The sequence below is a fragment of the Mesoplodon mirus genome, assembly GCF_964341445.2.
Source record: "Mesoplodon mirus genome assembly, chromosome: 19".
Taxonomy (NCBI): domain Eukaryota; kingdom Metazoa; phylum Chordata; class Mammalia; order Artiodactyla; family Ziphiidae; genus Mesoplodon; species Mesoplodon mirus.
Genome location: NC_138995.1, coordinates 50,169,070 through 50,186,055, shown reverse-complemented (window position 1 = coordinate 50,186,055; position 16,986 = coordinate 50,169,070). Strand labels below are relative to the sequence as shown.

Below are 16,986 nucleotides of genomic sequence, written 5' to 3'. Positions count from 1 at the left end.
GTTCATTGTTTTTTAGACGTAATGCCATTGCACATTTAATAGACTACAGTAGAATGTAAATGTAACTTTTATATGCACTGGGTAACCAAAAAATTCGTGCGACTCGCTTTATTGCAGTAATCGCTTTATTGCAGTGGTCTAGAACTGAATCTGCAATATCTCTGAGGTATGCCTGTATTTACAAGGTTACTGATTGCTCCTTTTTCTATTTCTAGTCTGCTACTGAGCCTACATAGTGAATTTTTCATTTCAGTTACTGTACTCTAGAATTTTCACTTCGTGCTTTTTTAGCAGTTTATGTTTCAAGATTCCATGCCAGGTTTTTTCATTACTTCTTTAGATACATTTAGAACAGCTCTTTTGAAGCCTTTGGGGCAAAATCCAATACCTGGGTCCACTAGGAATTAGTTTCCATGAACTTTTTCTGAATATGGGTCATATTCCCTCTCTTCTTTTTCTGTTTTGTTTTGTTTACATGTCTAATTTTTGCTAGAAACCAGAATGTTGTGAGTAATATGTTATAGTAATCTGAATTCTGTATGTCTGTTTTTCTGAGGATTATTGTTTTTTGTGGTTGTTGTTCTAGCAGACGATTAACTTGCTTGGAATCAAACTTCAAACTCTGCCCTCCCCGCCCCTCCACCTCCACCCCAAGTGTGAAGCAGCTGATAGCTAGGTCCCTTAAGCTTCCACCTGCTGCTTTTTACCCTGGTCCCATGATGGGAGGTAGATTCCCACTGTGTTCATGTACTTTAGCTCTCAAAGAATTTGGTATATATTTATACTTAGATTTGGGGGCTGACTTTCTGCATTCTCTTTCTTTCAGTGTTTCACCCCTTATACTTCCTGCTGCTTTTTGTTAGCTCCAGCTTCTGACACCCCAGTCCATTAAGGCTTCAGTTTTCTTCTGCTTAAGCTATGAGCAGGTTGTGGAATGCCATTAATCAAAAATGCAGAAATCTCCAAATCTCACTAGGTACACTTCTGTTTTTCAAAACTCTTTTCTGGTATCTTTCTGTTTGCTCTTTGCTAAGCCTCCTGTTATCTCTCTAACAATTGCTTAGTTTAACTATCAACCTGGAGTTGTGGCAGAGTTTATACTCAGATTTGGGGTCTCATTTTTCCTGTAGTTCTCTCACTTCCAGAATTTATCGCTAAATCTCCAGCTCATCTGCCAGCCCTCAATTCTGACCCCTGTCACGTTTGAGGAAGCTCTTCACCTGAAGAGCTATGGGCTTTGGGGTACCTTCGTGCAAAAAAGCCACAAACCTAACAATTCTTACTCATTGCTGCCCTTTAAGGATAAACTCTCCTCCAATTTTTGCTTGACCAATTCACTCTATTATTACTGGATGCCCAAAGTCACTCCCATGCATTTTAAAACTATATTCTTCCTGCATAACACATTAATCTTGAAGTGGAAAAAATTTACCTCCTCAGTGAAGCCTGAAAAATTGTTCTGCCCTTGTAATACACTGTTGTCTTGTACATACTTCTGTTATAGTACCCATAACACCTTCTTGTAGATTTGTGTTGACACATACTTTCTTGAAGGTATGTGTTACATGCTTTGAGGTTGTAACTTCTTGTGAACAGGGACAGCGTTTTGTGTATCTTGGCACCCTAGTAAACGAGTCCAATTTGGGGTTACAAAGTCACTTCACAATAAACATTTTTAGAATGAGTTATTAAATAAATTTGGTGGCAAGTACTTCTACCTTGATTTTTGTTTCCCTTACTATTTAAATCACAAAACAAGAAAAATGGTAGGCATTCTTTACAAGTTTTCGTAAGAATGCCACAGAGGAACAGGATCAAAACTAGTCCCCAATTTCTCGTCAATTTGTTCTGATCACAGTCCCAAACCATTACAGGGATCAGTGTCATTCAAAGATGTGACTGTGGACTTTAGTCAGGAGGAGTGGCAGCACCTGGATCCTGCTCAGAAGATGCTATACATGGATGTGATGTTGGAAAACTATTGCCACCTCGTTTCTGTGGGTAAGAAAAACTCTCTTTGAAACTTTCAGTAGCATGCATTTCCTTTCAAGATGCCTAAAATATGTGTGATCTTGATTTCAGGGATAAGAGGTGATGCATTCTTTTTGGTTGACAGAAAGGATTATTGTGTCTTCACTTGCATAGTGCAAGGTGTTAAATTTACTGTTACACAAAGGAGTATCTTAATTTGCAGTACTGAAAATTCACCTTATTGATTTTTCAAAGGTATTGACGCCTAAGCAACTTAATCCAAATCTTCCCTTAATCAGGGTGTCACATGACCAAGCCTGACGTGATCCTCAAGTTGGAACGAGGAGAAGAGCCATGGACATCGTTTACAGGTCATACCTGTTTAGGTGAGTTTCTGACTCTCAGGCAGATGAAATCTAGTGGAAAATAAATTTAAAGTGGTCACATGGTGGGTGACACCTTTGAAATATTTGGTAGTGTCTTTTTAAAGGTTCCTAACTGTTGAAATGACTATTGTGCCTGCAAAAAATTTAAATCACTTTCAAATGTCACTCTCCCTATATAACAGACTTCCTTAGTTTGCTTGGTGTTATCTAAGATAGTTGCCACTCTTAATCAAAATTAAGCCTTCCTTCTTTTAGATCTTTTTCCTTCCTTCTTATAGATCTTTTTTCTTGATTTGTATCCTTTTTTAGCTCTCTCAGTCCCTTTTAGCCATTGAATAGATTTCTTTTAGTCATTTTAAAATCTATCTTTAAGAAAGAAAAAGTTCTTGGCTAATATTTCTCTTCTTAGTTGCTTTTTCTTTCCCTTTCTTTTATAGTATTTCAGATTTGTTTGCTATGCTAACTCTAAGTTCCCATTCTCACCATGAGTCTAGCTATTAATTTTAAAGCTCACTCACCTTGGCCCAGACTGATAATTCCATAGTTACCATTTTCTTCCATTAAACTTTCATGGTTCATTGTTATATGGCTGATCATCTTTCCTGAAATCATCTCTTGGTTTGGGTAAAACACTGAATCATTCTCATCCTGATTCTCTAAGTGATTATTTATTTCCAACTTAGTCTGGTTTTTTTACCACTCTGGCCATATTGCCTGGAACAGTGCCTCATACATAATAGTCACACAACTTTTTTTTTTTTAATGTATATTGTTTCACTGGACTCTCAGTCTTATTTCTCTAATTAGTCCTCAAGAGATCTACCTTTCAATTATAGTAGTCTCATCCACTCTCAGAACTTAAGCTCCTTGTTTTATGTGGAGAAGCTCTAATACCAACATACTCAGCACAGTCCTCCCACCTTCACTCTAGTCCTTCACAAGTTCTGCACTATGATGCCTCACCTGTTTTGTGACAATAAGTTGAAAATGAAAATCACCAACTTTCCTAGCTCTTAAATTCTTTCCTATTAACTATTTCCAAATTATTTTATTCCTGCCATGATAACAGCTTGATTGTCTCTGTCATAATCTCTTGTGGATCTCTTCACAATTTGTGTTTATCAGCCCATGAAATATATTTACATCCTCCCATATTTTCATTTTTTACTCACATCATGCAAAATGACGACTACCTTATTTTACGTCTTACATACGGTAATTACAATTTGTTTTTGCTATAATTTTTGTCCTAATTTTTTCAATTTATATTGTTATTTTCCTGACAAGCTATATCATCACTTGTTCCCCACTACTTATTATTATAGGAAATTGAAATTCTCCTTCATACAAGGACTACTATAATAAGCCCTCATCTGGTCTTTTCAACTTTCTCTCTTTTGTGGAAAATGCTTGCTAATTTCCACTTCATCTAGTCTCCTAAATGTTCTCTATACATGTAGGGTCTGTCATGATGTCTGTACTTTTCATTGTGTTCACCCTTCCGTATAGTGTATATCTTTGAAGTCTTGAGATTTCTTCTCCTTTCTATTCCTTGGCTACTCCCCAACATATCCACCTTTCCTTTACCTGAATTTCCATGCTGCTTACTAACTGTAACCCACACAGCTCTTGGATGTTATATAATTTGACACTTGATTGTACATTGTTTATGCTTAAGGATTCTTTCTTTCAAAGATAAGGTCCTCTGTATCTTCCTTGCCATAGTATACAACATTTTAAGTAGTCAGTAGTTGCTTCATTTTCTGTTTATGGAGCTGTACAGGGGAGATCTCTTTTTCCTCCATTTATAAAGTATGTCCTGATAAGTCCTTTCAGAAGTACTTGCTCAGGCCATGGCTCTGTACATTCTGATTCAAATGGTTGGATTCTAACAAGCACTACCTATCTATGATATGCAGTGTTAATGTAAACTCAGAAGAGTACAAAGGCGATAACCAATAAAGTATTCCTTTATGAGAAAGGATTACTGTCAAAGTCTGCATTTTTCATGAAATATTTATGACACAGTGTAAGCTTGTAAAAAGATCTGTTAAAATTCTTTTTCTAGACCATAATTACTTTCAAGCTATAAAGAAATAATAAAGTGGTGGTGGGATATATGTGAAGGGTTTTGATATCATGGAGTAGTAACATTTTCTTGAAGATTATCTAAATATGATTAGAAATAAGACTGGAAGGCAAGTCAACTGATTAAAAGAACATGAGCAAAAGCATGTGATTGGGGATAAGGGAGGTATTTATAGGGCAGTAAATATTAGGCTTTGATTGTTATGGGTGAAATTTTTCAGATATGTGGACAACCCTGAAAACTTGTTTGAACATAAAAAGTAAGTCTAGGTAATATAAAGTTTTGTTTACAGGAGAAATTCCTTGTGTGTTAGTATTGTGGGTAATGGACTCAAGGAAGAAATAGATTTTTGAACCTAGATTTAACATTGTTTCACTAGATGTGGATGATTTCAAAGCAAAAGAGTCAAATATAGTTCTAAACTTATAAGAGAAATAAAGGTTAAGATTAATGAGTGATTTAGAACCAGAGTGAACAATTTTTCTGGTCCTCCATATGGAAAACTGGAGTTAAGAATGCTACTGTATCGGGGAAAGACTTGAATCTTTCTTTAAACCTCTAAGTTAGCACTTGAAAAGAAGAATAGTTATAATTAATGGTCATGAGAGTTTTGTTATTGAACAAGTCTGAAAGAAAATAATAACAACAGCAACCTGAATACACTGGTGAACATACCCCTAGTCTGTTTTAAAGTTCCTGTTGGGAGTGTTTTCCTAGTATTTCCCTCACAAGAAAAAATGATCCCCAGCTATACAGAGGATTATAAACACTAGGAAAATAGTTGATGCTTAGAAAGATTTATTGGTGGGTGTGTGGAAAGAGGGTGTGGAACAACTGCAAGTATTTTACCTCACAGTCTAGGGATGAATATTTAAAAGTATAGGCTCAGGGGGATTCCCTGGTGATCCAGTGGTTAGGAATCCACACTTCCGCTGCAGGGGGCACAGGTTCAGTCCCTGGTCAGGGAACTAAGATCCCACATGCCACGTGGTGCAGCATAAAGAAATAAAAATATAGGCTCTGATCTGTGTCCTCCAAATGCCTTCCTCTAAAATTTTCCCTGAACAAACTTTTCTGCTAATTTTTCTTGTTCATCCTACTTAAATCTTAATGCTCTTGAAAGGTTCACTTCATTGCCTCTGAATCTACCTATCCAAGCATGAATTCCTCTTCCACTATTCTTTTGTCTCTTCTCCTTACTGCTTCGTGTGTTTGTTTCACTTTCTGTATGAAGTTCTGGTGTAAAATGCAAATGTTACTAGCGTTCACTACTTATTTTTCATCTTTTTCCACACTGAGGCAGAGTTTTTGATTTAGGTTCCATGTCTTTTCCCAGGCAAGGAATAATTTGTCCTTGGTCTTTTTTGGCCTCATTTGTACTAGACCCTATTACAATTCCTTTCCATAGCAAATATGTGAAGATTCACAAATTGTTATTAATTATATTCTTTCCTAGAAGAAAAGTGGAAAGCTGAAGACTTTTTAGTGAAATTCAAGGAACAACAAGATAAGTTTTCTAGATCAGTTGTATTAATCAACCACAAAAAACTGATTAAGGAGAACAGTAGTGCATATGAAAAGACATTTACTTTAAGCAAAAACCCTATTAATTCAAAAAACCTACCTCCTGAATATGACACTCATGGAAAGATTTTTAAAAATGTTTCAGAATTAATCATCAGTAATCTAAGTCCTACAAGAAAGAGACTTAGTGAGCATAATGGATATGGGAAATCACTCCTCAATACTAAGCCAGAGACAGCTCACTCTGGAATCAAATCCTATAATCAATGTGGTAGGACTGTCAGTCATAATGAAATGATTATGCAATATCATGAGATAGAAACTTCAGCACAGTCATTTGGATATAATGACTGTGAGAAATCCTTCCTTAAAAAAGGAGGCCTAATTATACATAATAGAGCTTACAGAAGGGAAAAACCATCTGAATATAATAAAAGGAGAAGAACAACCAATATTGAAAAAAAGCATATATGCACTGAATGTGGGAAATCCTTCTGCAGGAAATCAGTATTGATTCTGCATCAGGGAATTCACACAGAGGAAAAACCCTACCAATGTCATCAATGTGGAAATTCATTTAGAAGGAAATCATATCTCATTGATCATCAGAGAACTCACACTGGAGAGAAACCCTTTGTTTGTAATGAATGTGGTAAGTCCTTCCGCCTAAAGACAGCCCTCACTGATCATCAGAGAACACATACAGGGGAGAAATCTTATGAATGTCCACAATGTAGGAATGCCTTCAGATTGAAGTCACACCTCATTCGTCATCAGAGAACTCACACAGGAGAGAAACCGTATGAGTGTAATGACTGTGGGAAGTCTTTCCGCCAGAAGACAACACTTTCCCTACATCAGAGAATTCATACAGGAGAGAAACCCTATATTTGTAAAGAATGTGGGAAGTCCTTTCACCAGAAGGCAAATCTTACTGTACATCAGAGAACTCATACAGGGGAAAAGCCCTATATTTGTAATGAATGTGGGAAATCCTTCTCTCAGAAGACAACCCTCGCTCTTCATGAGAAGACTCATAATGAAGAGAAACCTTATATTTGTAATGAGTGTGGAAAATCCTTCCGCCAGAAGACAACCCTTGTGGCACATCAGAGAACACATACAGGGGAAAAATCCTATGAATGTCCTCACTGTGGGAAGGCTTTTAGAATGAAGTCATACCTCATTGATCATCACAGAACTCACACAGGAGAGAAACCATATGAATGTAATGAATGTGGGAAATCCTTCAGTCAGAAGACAAATCTCAATCTACATCAGAGAATTCATACAGGAGAGAAACCCTATATTTGTAATGAGTGTGGGAAGTCTTTTCGCCAGAAAGCAACCCTCACTGTACATCAGAAAATACATACAGGGCAGAAATCCTATGAATGCCCTCAGTGTGGGAAAGCCTTTAGCAGGAAATCATATCTCATTCATCATCAAAGAACTCATACAGGAGAGAAACCATACAAGTGTAATGAATGTGGGAAGTGCTTCCGCCAGAAGACAAATCTCATTGTACATCAGAGAACTCATACAGGGGAAAAGCCTTATATTTGTAATGAGTGTGGTAAGTCCTTCAGTTATAAGAGAAACCTTATTGTCCATCAAAGAACTCACAAGGGAGAAAACATGGTAATGCAGTAATAAATGATGTGATTTCTTTGTGAAGCCTTTCTAAGTTATTGTAAAACTTTAGTTTTTTTAAAAAGCATGCTTAACGTGAATAAGGTAATTTTAATCACAAATGTAATAATAATTATTAACTTAATGTACTATACCACATAACTATTTATCTACTGTTTACTAGCATATGAAATGGATATGATCATTGATATTGAACTCTTATCAGCAATGAAGCTAATTTTTTACATTTTCAAGTTCTCCTGCTGACTCAGTTTATTTTTTTTAATTCTTATATAATACATGCAGAAGCAAGATACAAGGTGGTTTTAGGTATCAGTCTCCATAAGAGGAAGAAATTATGAAGTATATTTCTCATTGCACTCTGTGGAATAAAAGTTAGTTGTTACTTCCCCAAAGATTAGCACTTCCCTGGCTTTTAACATGAAATAGTTTTTGCATGTCTTTAAACTTTACGTTTTATTATACATTACAAATTCTTTTATGTCTTGTTTCACTCAGCATTTTAAAGATTCATACATTATTGCATGTGTCAGTAGTGTATTCATTTTCATTCTGTATACTCTTCCATTTTAAGAATATACTGCTATTTATCCTCTTGATGGATATTTGTATTTTTTATAATCTTGTGTTGTAATAAAAATACTACTATAAATATTCTTGTATATGTGTGTGTGTATTTCTGTTGATTTTATATGAAGACTGGGATTACTCAATCCCAGGGGATATGTAAAGTATTTTCAGTTATGTTAGATACTGCCAAACATCTCTCAGACCTTTCTCAATGTGAGATGATTCAATTTGGAGAGTAACAGCTCTGTAATTCAAGTGGAGAAAGGTCATTCAACTGAAGAATTCCTACTAAAAAGAAATCCTTATAATGTTATAATTGTGAGAAGGCTGTTAGTCATGAATATATGAATGTAATAAATGTAGAAAGACCTTAGCTGTGGCTTAAACCTTACACAAAATCAGAGAATTCATATTGGAGGGCATCCTACAGTTGTCGTGATTATAGGGGTACTTTTAGCAATAGCTTATGTCTTATTCACCATCAAAGAATTTATACTAGAGAAAGGTTAAGAAGGAACATAGATGAATAAAATTTGGGAGTATAGGAATCTATTCACTAATAGAATTATGAAAAATATATATAAGTAAGCCTATGTATAATATAATAAGCCTATGTAAAGTAAGCCTTTTATACCTTGATTTATCTCACAGGAAATGTGGGTTTCGAAAATCCCAAATGAAAAATCACTGGAGATTTTGATGTGTGAGAATTGGAAATCTAAGATAATACCATCTATAGCATTTTTTCTGTGAAAGTAGTAAGCTCAACAGCAATTTGAACAGTGTTACTAAAGGCCCTTCTTGAGGGGGATTATTCATAACCAATATTTATTACATACATGAAGTTATTGTGTGTAATAAAATTCAGCAGAAATTTAAATAAGCTGTTTTTTCCCCCAATTCAGTAGAACTGTAAACTGTATCTAAGTAAGGAAAATAATCGATAGTTCAAGTATCTGACATTAAAAATGTACAACAGACCGTCTGGCCTATAGAAAGGGGCACCAACTGCCAGTGGATTGTAAATGGAAACATGCTTGTCGTTCCTGGTCTTGCAGATGATTTCAGAGCAGAAAAAGAACAGTGGGTGATGAAGCAAATCAGACATGATAAAAATTTAGACTTAAAAGGGACATAAGATAAAAGATAAAATGCCTTGTCTGACTGGACAGAACTTTGTGAAATGTAGCCTTAACTAATAGTTATTATTTATGTTTAGAGATTTTTTTCTTAGCGTGTAGGCAGGATGAACATATTAGAATAAAATAGCTACAACAAGTAAGATTACAGGATCTATATTCAGAATTAGGAGAACCTAGAAATTATCTCATTTGAATAAATCTGTGTTTGTAGATGAGTAGAAATATATGCTAATGATGATGACTACCAAAAGAACTGCACTCACAACCAAGGATGCAAGCCTACCTCTTTTTCCTGAGTATGTAGTTAGTTGGAAGCAAAACCCTCCACCAGCGAAAAGATTTTTGACTCACTGAAGGCTCAGATGATGGTTAGCATTTTTTAGCAATAAAGTATTTTAAAGTTAAGGTATGTACATTGCTTTTTTAGACATAATGCTATTGCACACTTACTATAGCCTACAGTATAGTATAAACATAACTTTTATAGTATAAACATGACATATTGGGAAACCACAAGATGCATGTGACTCACTTTATTGTGATATTTGCTTTACTGTGGTGGTCTGGAACCAAACCCACAATGTATATGTGTATTATATATGTATATTAAGGCCACGTTATGATGGACAACATATAGTTGGGGTTTTTTAAAAATTCCAGTTGGACAATGTCTTAATACTGGTTTTAAACCATTTACATTTAATGTATATATACTGATATTGTTGGGCTTTAGCTCTAACATTTTTTCCTGTGTCTCCCCTCTATTTTTAATTCCTGTTTCCCTTTCTTGCTTTTTCATTTGAATATATATTATTATTCCATTTTAATTTATCTATTTAGCTTTTTACTATTTCTTTATTTTCTTTAGTTCTTCTGAGGATTATAATACACATAACATATATATAATTCACAATATACTTTGAGTTAACATTTTAGCACTGCATGTTGAATATGGAAACCTTACCACCATATTTGTCCCTTTTAGCCTCCCCTCTTTATGATTATCATATTTACTATATCTACATCCATCACAAACCTCATCAGAAAGTGTTATACTGCTTGCTTTTTATCACAGTAAATATTTAAATTATTTTTAAAAACCCAATTTTATTATTTACTCAGCAATTTGCCATTTCTGTTGCTCTTTACTTATTTCTGAAGTTTCAGGTTTTTCTTTGATATCATTTCCCTTCCATCTAAAGAGCTTCATGTAGCATTTCTTTTAGAGCAAGACTTCTGGTAACAGATCCTCTTTGTTTTCCTTTACCTAAGAATATCTTTTATTTACCCTTCATTCCTGATAATTTTCACTGGATAAAGTTTGGGATTGACATGTCTTTCCTCAAAGCACTTAAAAAATGTTGTTCCACTATCCTTTGGCTTTCATACTTCCTAATGAGAATTAAGGAATTGTTCTCCTATATATAATGCATCAATATTCTCTGGAAGCTTTTGAGATTTTTTCTTTGATTTTCAGCAGTTTGGTTATGATGTGTCTCAGCAAAGGTTTCTTTTAGTTTATCCTTTTTGTGGTATGCTATATTTCTTGAATCTGTAATTTTAAGGTCTTTTGCCAAACTCAGTAGGTTTTCAACCATTGATTCTTTAAATATTTTTTTCTTCATGGCACTCCATTTTGTTGCTGAGCCTATCAAGTAAGTTCTAATTTTCACTATTTTTCAGTTCTAAAATTTCCTTTTATACATCTGAAAATTATATAATAAAAATTTTAAATTAAAATGTTTAATTTTGTTTTGGTTCTTTTTTTATAGCTTCTGTTTCTCTGCTTAGATATTCACTCAAGAGTTCACCTTTACTTCTTGGAACATGGTTCTAATTCTAATGTGGATCATGTCAGTATTGGTGTCTTTTTCTTTTCCATTGTGAGTTTTAAAATTGTCCTGTTTCTTTGTATGTGGAGTACATTTTTATTGTTTCCTAGACATTTTGAATAATTGGATTATCTGAGTCTAGTTTAAATCCTATGGGGAACATAATTTAGGTTTGTTTGTCTTAGCAGGCAGTTTATTTAGATTCAATATGCAAGTTCCAAACTACTTTCTGTGCCCTGGGGTTCCAATGTCAATTCAGTTTTCAAAGCATTTGAAAATTGGAATTCTGTGTGCTTTATCTTGTAAATGCTTCACCCAGTACCCACTCTGAGACCTGGTTGATGGTCCACCTGGTTCAGTTCTCAAGGCCATTAGTATGCTGCCTGGTGTCAGATCTACACATGTGCACCCTCAAGTTCATATAATACTTTAAGGGATCCCTAACTTGAGTTGCTCCTCTCCCCTATCTCACTAGAACTCTTTAGTTCCCAGAGGTCCCCTTCCTGGATCTAGTTAGAGCAACAGGGCTTTATTTAGCCTTCCCATTCTGCTGTGGCCTTCCCACAGCTAGGTCGTCTCCCAGTGCCAATGAGTGAGAGAATAAAGAGGAAAAAAGCAATGGGATTTCCTCCACCTTCTTCAGAACAGACTTCCACTAGTAAGATAGGATTCCCTTGCCTCAGGGTTTAACTATTTGCTGGCAGCTGCTGCTACCACCACCTACCCAATCCAGGACTGCAGCTTTCAGGACTAGTGTTTGCCTGCAGTGAGACCAGAAAGAAAAAAACAACATGGATTTCTTCCACCTTCTCTGCTCCACAAAAACCCCTTCTCCCACTCTTCCAACTATAGAGAGTTTCTTATGGAGCTCTTTCCATCCAAGTTTGGCTAACAGTTTTGGGATTCAGGTTGTTTCAGTCCAGACCAGCACACCACCAGATCAGTCAAACTTCCAACTTCTGGTTTCCTTCCCAGTCTGTCTGCTAACGTTTACTTTTCAGTTTTCTCAGCTGCTTCATCCATTCTGTCTATGATTTTAGTTGCATTCAGTGGGAGAGGCAGGGTGGAATATGCTAACTCTATCTACTGGTACTGGTTCTTTTTTTTTTTTTTTCCTTTTAAATTCTTGAGTTTGGATGCATCTTGCTTAAAGAGCTGGAAATAGAGTGCAATCATGTGGTACGATTATGTCAATTTCTGAATGGTGACTGATAGGCAAAACAAAGTTCTGCCTCTCAAGTCATGATTTCCTCCATGTTTGGTTTCATTTTGTTAATATTTTCATTAGAATATTTGCATTAATATTCATAAGCTCATCTAGATCTTTTAGAAACTATCTTGATCCAGTGTTTAGACTTCTAGGATGAGCTTGTAAAATTCTTTTAGAGATTATCCTTAGTTTTTACCTGATATTTAAATATTGTTTTGTGTGTGTGTGTATGTGTGGTACACGGGCCTCTCACTGTTGTGGCCTCTCCCATTGCGGAGCACAGGCTCCAGACATGCAGGCTCAGCGGCCATGGCTCACGGGCCCAGCCGCTCCGCGGCATGTGGGATCTTCCCGGACCGGGGCACAAACCCGTGTCCCCTGTGTCGGCAGGTGGACTCTCAACCACTGCGCCACCAGGGAAGCCCTAAGTATTGTTTTTAAGAGAGGTTTTGGACCAAATTTTCATTTTCCTGCTATGTGTATTGGACTACACAGATTTCTACCTCATCTTGAGTCAATTTTAAAGAAAATACTTTCTGTATATAATATTACTCATATTTTTAAACTCTCCATAAATATATGTGTGCTACCTTATTAATGCTCTCATATTTCTCACCTTTACGTTGATCAAATTTATAAGTCTCGTTTAGATCAGTGTTTTTTCCACAAAAATAAATTAGGGAGACTTTATTGCTTCTTCCATTGATTTCCAATTTTAACTGTACAAACTGTTTTCTTCTCCTGTAGTTAGGTTAATTTGTTCTTTTTCTGGTTTCTTAGGTTTGATTACATCATCAGTTTTATCAAGTGTCCACTATGTGACAGACACTGTTTCAGAACTAGGGTTATAATAGTGTAGTCACGTGGGGCAATGATGTTAATTGTTGAATGATGATGCAAAAAAAGTTCTGGCCCTATGTCTTGATTACCCGCATTTGTTAAAGGGTATTAGTGTTCTTCTAAGATGACTTTGGTCACCTCATACAGGTTTTGTTATGTAGCAACTCATTATCACTCATATCTGAGTGGTATCCTGTTTTAATACTGGTTTTCTCTTTGAATCAACAAATAAAATATAAATTTCCAAGAGGAGGTTAGAATCACTCCACAGATCACTTTCTAATTGTAAGAATAAAAAAGGACCTTTAAAATGGAGAGAGTTGACAGTCACCACCTTAACCATATGATCAAATTTAGCCTCATGTTATCAGTATGTACCTTGATATACAATACAAAATACTTTACATTATTTATGAAATATTCTTGCAAAATTGTTTGATCCAAACTTAATCTCTCTACACTTAATTTCCAATGTAAATGGCAGAATTAATTAAATGACAACATTAGGAAATGAGAACAACAATCGAAAGTATGGAACATCCTACAAGACAACTGCATGGACTAAGAAGAAAAAGTCATTGGAAAAAAAAAAAAGTGAAGAACTAAACTAGCCTAAAAGAGACATATCAACTAAATGCAATTTCTGAACCTAGAGTTGACTCTAGATAAAAAAAGAAAGTGGGCTTCCCTGGTGGCGCAGTGGTTGAGAGTTCGCCTGCCAATGCAGGGGACATGGGTTCGTGCCCCGGTCTGGGAAGATCCCACATGCCGCGGAGCGGCTGGGCCTGTGAGCCATGGCTGCTGAGCCTGCGCGTCCAGAGCCTGTGCTCCGCAACGGGAGAGGCCACAACAGTGAGAGGCCTGCATAACGCAAAAAAAAAAAAAAGAAAAAAAAAGAAAGCAAACAACTGTAAAGTCAATCTTGGGACAGCTGGGAAAACCTGAACATGTGTCACATGATATATTTTAGAAGATGTGGTTATAGTATGGTTATGTTGAAAATTATAGGAAGATAAACCAAATATGACAAACTTTTAGCTATTAAACTAGGTGGTGGGGGGCAGGGTGGTAAATACATGTCCATTGACTTTTCTAACTTTCCTGTTTCAAAGTTTTCGTAATGGCAACTTGGAAGGTTTACTAATGGACGGTTTTCTCTTTGTTATCCTTTTGATAATTTCTAATAAACTTTGAATTGTGAGAGGAGAGTGTAGATTATGGGATATCTGTTATTAGGAATTTATTAACAGAAAACTGCTTCATACCCTTTTCTACTTAAGCAACGAGCTATATTCTCAATATATATTTACAGCCACTAGTTCCAGAGTATTTATTCCAGCATTAGTTTCCTGATGCAGCTCATCAGGAATGAAATTGTCTCACATGTTCTCTGTATTTTACTGGACTTTATTCAAAATCAGCCATCTGAAGTTGAATAGGAGAATGGGGATGATTGGAAGCTCTTCTAAGTTCATTACCAACATAGTGTCTTTCTCTAATATTAATTATCATCAGAACAACAGTAGCTAATATTTGTCAAATAGTCTTATAAGGGTTTACAGGTATTAATCCTCACAAAAACACAGATAGGTATTGTCTTCACCATTTTACAACTGAGGCACAGAACTAATATATTGGTATATTGCTGAATATCTTGAAGATGATGATAGGCTAGGTATGTGATGTGACCAAAGGCTTTCTTTCAGTTCCACAACTGATAGATTAAGAGATTCTCCTCTAGTACAAATTTGCTGGTATACAACAGGAATTGAGTGGTTTTGATCTCAGGTGGCCTCAGCCTGCAGCAGCTTGAAGCAGGATCTCAGTTCCCCAGCCAGAGATTGAAGTCAGGCCGTGGCAGTGAGAGCGCTGAATCCTAGCCACTAGACCATGAGGACCAGTGGCCAGTGACAAGGCCCTGGCTTGTCTGCTTTGTAGAAATGAATTTCAACAAAGAGATGGGAAGTAGTGAAACAAGTAAAGTATTTATTCGGGGGGAAAAAAAGTACGTGTGAATAGACACACAGGAGGCCTCAGAAAGAGAGCTGCGCCGTCATGGTAGTTTAAATCACTTAGGTGGGGCATCTCTTTTGGGTTTCCTCTGGCCAATCATCTTGCTTTGCCAGGTTCTGAGTCCGTATTTGGTATAATTCAGGGTCCTCCCCTGAGATGCACGTGCAACTTTTAGCCAAGATGGATTCCAGCCCAGAGGTCTATGGATAGGTTGACATCACCTACTATGGGGTGGCGCGCCCCCCCCCCCCTTTTGGCCTCCACAGAGGCCAAATGTGCACATATAGTCTTGACCTCAGAATGGAAATACGTGGTCTCTTTATCTTTTATTTGGGCAGGACTCAGCTCCTCTTCACTTCTGCCATTATCTCTATCTTGGAGTATCTACTCCACAGGGGACAGACTCCAGCTGCTCAGCCTGGGGCTCATCTATCTCCTGCCTCAGGTTTGGAAGTATTTTATATATTCATTAGATTAAGATACCTGGCAAGAAATCTTTTATGCTAAATAAGTTGTAAGAATGACTCCCCCCCAAAAAAAGTTTCTTAAACGTTTCTCCTAGTGTTAATATTCTATAAAGAGTTGAGTCAAAAAAAAAGTACCTTTGAATTAACACTATAAGGTTATGAATTCTCAGGTGTTCATAGAGACATGAATATTGGGCCTTCATACATTTCTTACGTTTTTAGAGTCTTTTACCGTTATTAATTCTCTGGTGTTCAGTAAAGCATGAACGAAATCTAAAAGCATTCCCACTTTCCTCACATTCAGGGTTTCTACTTAATGTACATTCACTGATGTTCATTCTATCTAAAGGCCTTCCTACATCATTGTGCACATTCATAGTTTGGTTTCTCACCATTATGATCTAACGATCTATAAGGATTAAATGAAGTTCAAAGGCCCTTCCATAAATCTTAAATTCACACAGTTTCTCCTTAGTGTGCATTTTTTGATGTTGATTAAGTGTTGAACTCCATCTATAGGCCTTCCCACATTCCCTGCATTCATAGGGTTTCTCACCAATATGAATTCTCTAATGTTGAATAAGATGTGTCCTCTGCCTAAAGGCCTCCCTACATTCTTGACAGTCATAGTTTTCTCATTAGTATGAATACTCTGATGACCTGTAAGGTGTGAATGAAGTCTAAAGGATTTTTCACATTCCTTACATTCATAGGGTTTTTCATTAGTATGAATTTTCTGGTGTACTCTAAAGTATCTGGAAGAACTGAAAGTCTTCCCACAGGCCTGACAGTCATAGAGTTTCTCCCCAGAATGGATATTCTGGTGTACTTTAAGGTTTTTGCCAAAACAAAAGCTTTCCCACATTCTTTACATGTATAGGGTTTCATGCCACTATGAATTTTTAGAGTTGACATATTCTAAATGCCTTCCCACATTCCTTACATTCATAGGGTTTCTCCCCTGAGTGAATATTTTGGTGTACTCCAAGGTCTCTGCCAAAAAACTAAAAGCCTTCCCACATACGAGACCTTTACAGGGTTTCACTCCATTATGAATTTTCAAATGTCAAGTTGGTTGTTCACGAATTCTAAAGGCCTTCGCACATCCCCTACATGCATAAGGCTTCTCAGCAGTATGAGTTCTCTCATGTTTGATTAGATCTGAGCCATAATTAAAGGTCTTCCCACATTCTTTACATTCATAAATGTTTACTAGGAATTCTGTGATGTAGGGTAAGAGATGTATCTTTTCTGTGAATAGATATATTTTCATAGATGATTTTCATTTG

The 16,986-nt window shown here is 36.3% G+C and overlaps 1 protein-coding gene across 4 annotated transcripts in view; it reads left to right on the top strand.

The window, feature by feature from the left end:
- Positions 1-16,986, top strand: part of ZNF565 (zinc finger protein 565) — a 109,766-nt gene that overhangs the window by 21,909 nt on the left and 70,871 nt on the right. For 2 of the 4 annotated variants that reach the window (XM_082607961.1, XM_082607960.1), the window contains exons 4-6: positions 1,875-2,001; positions 2,271-2,357; positions 5,903-8,180. In XM_082607961.1, coding sequence (XP_082464087.1) covers positions 1,875-2,001; positions 2,271-2,357; positions 5,903-7,623 — 1,935 coding nt within the window. In that variant the 3' untranslated portion in view covers positions 7,624-8,180. Of the gene's footprint in view, positions 1-1,874; positions 2,002-2,270; positions 2,358-5,902; positions 8,181-16,986 lie in introns of those variants that run through there. The other 2 variants (XM_082607962.1, XM_082607963.1) reach the window with 2 other exon arrangements.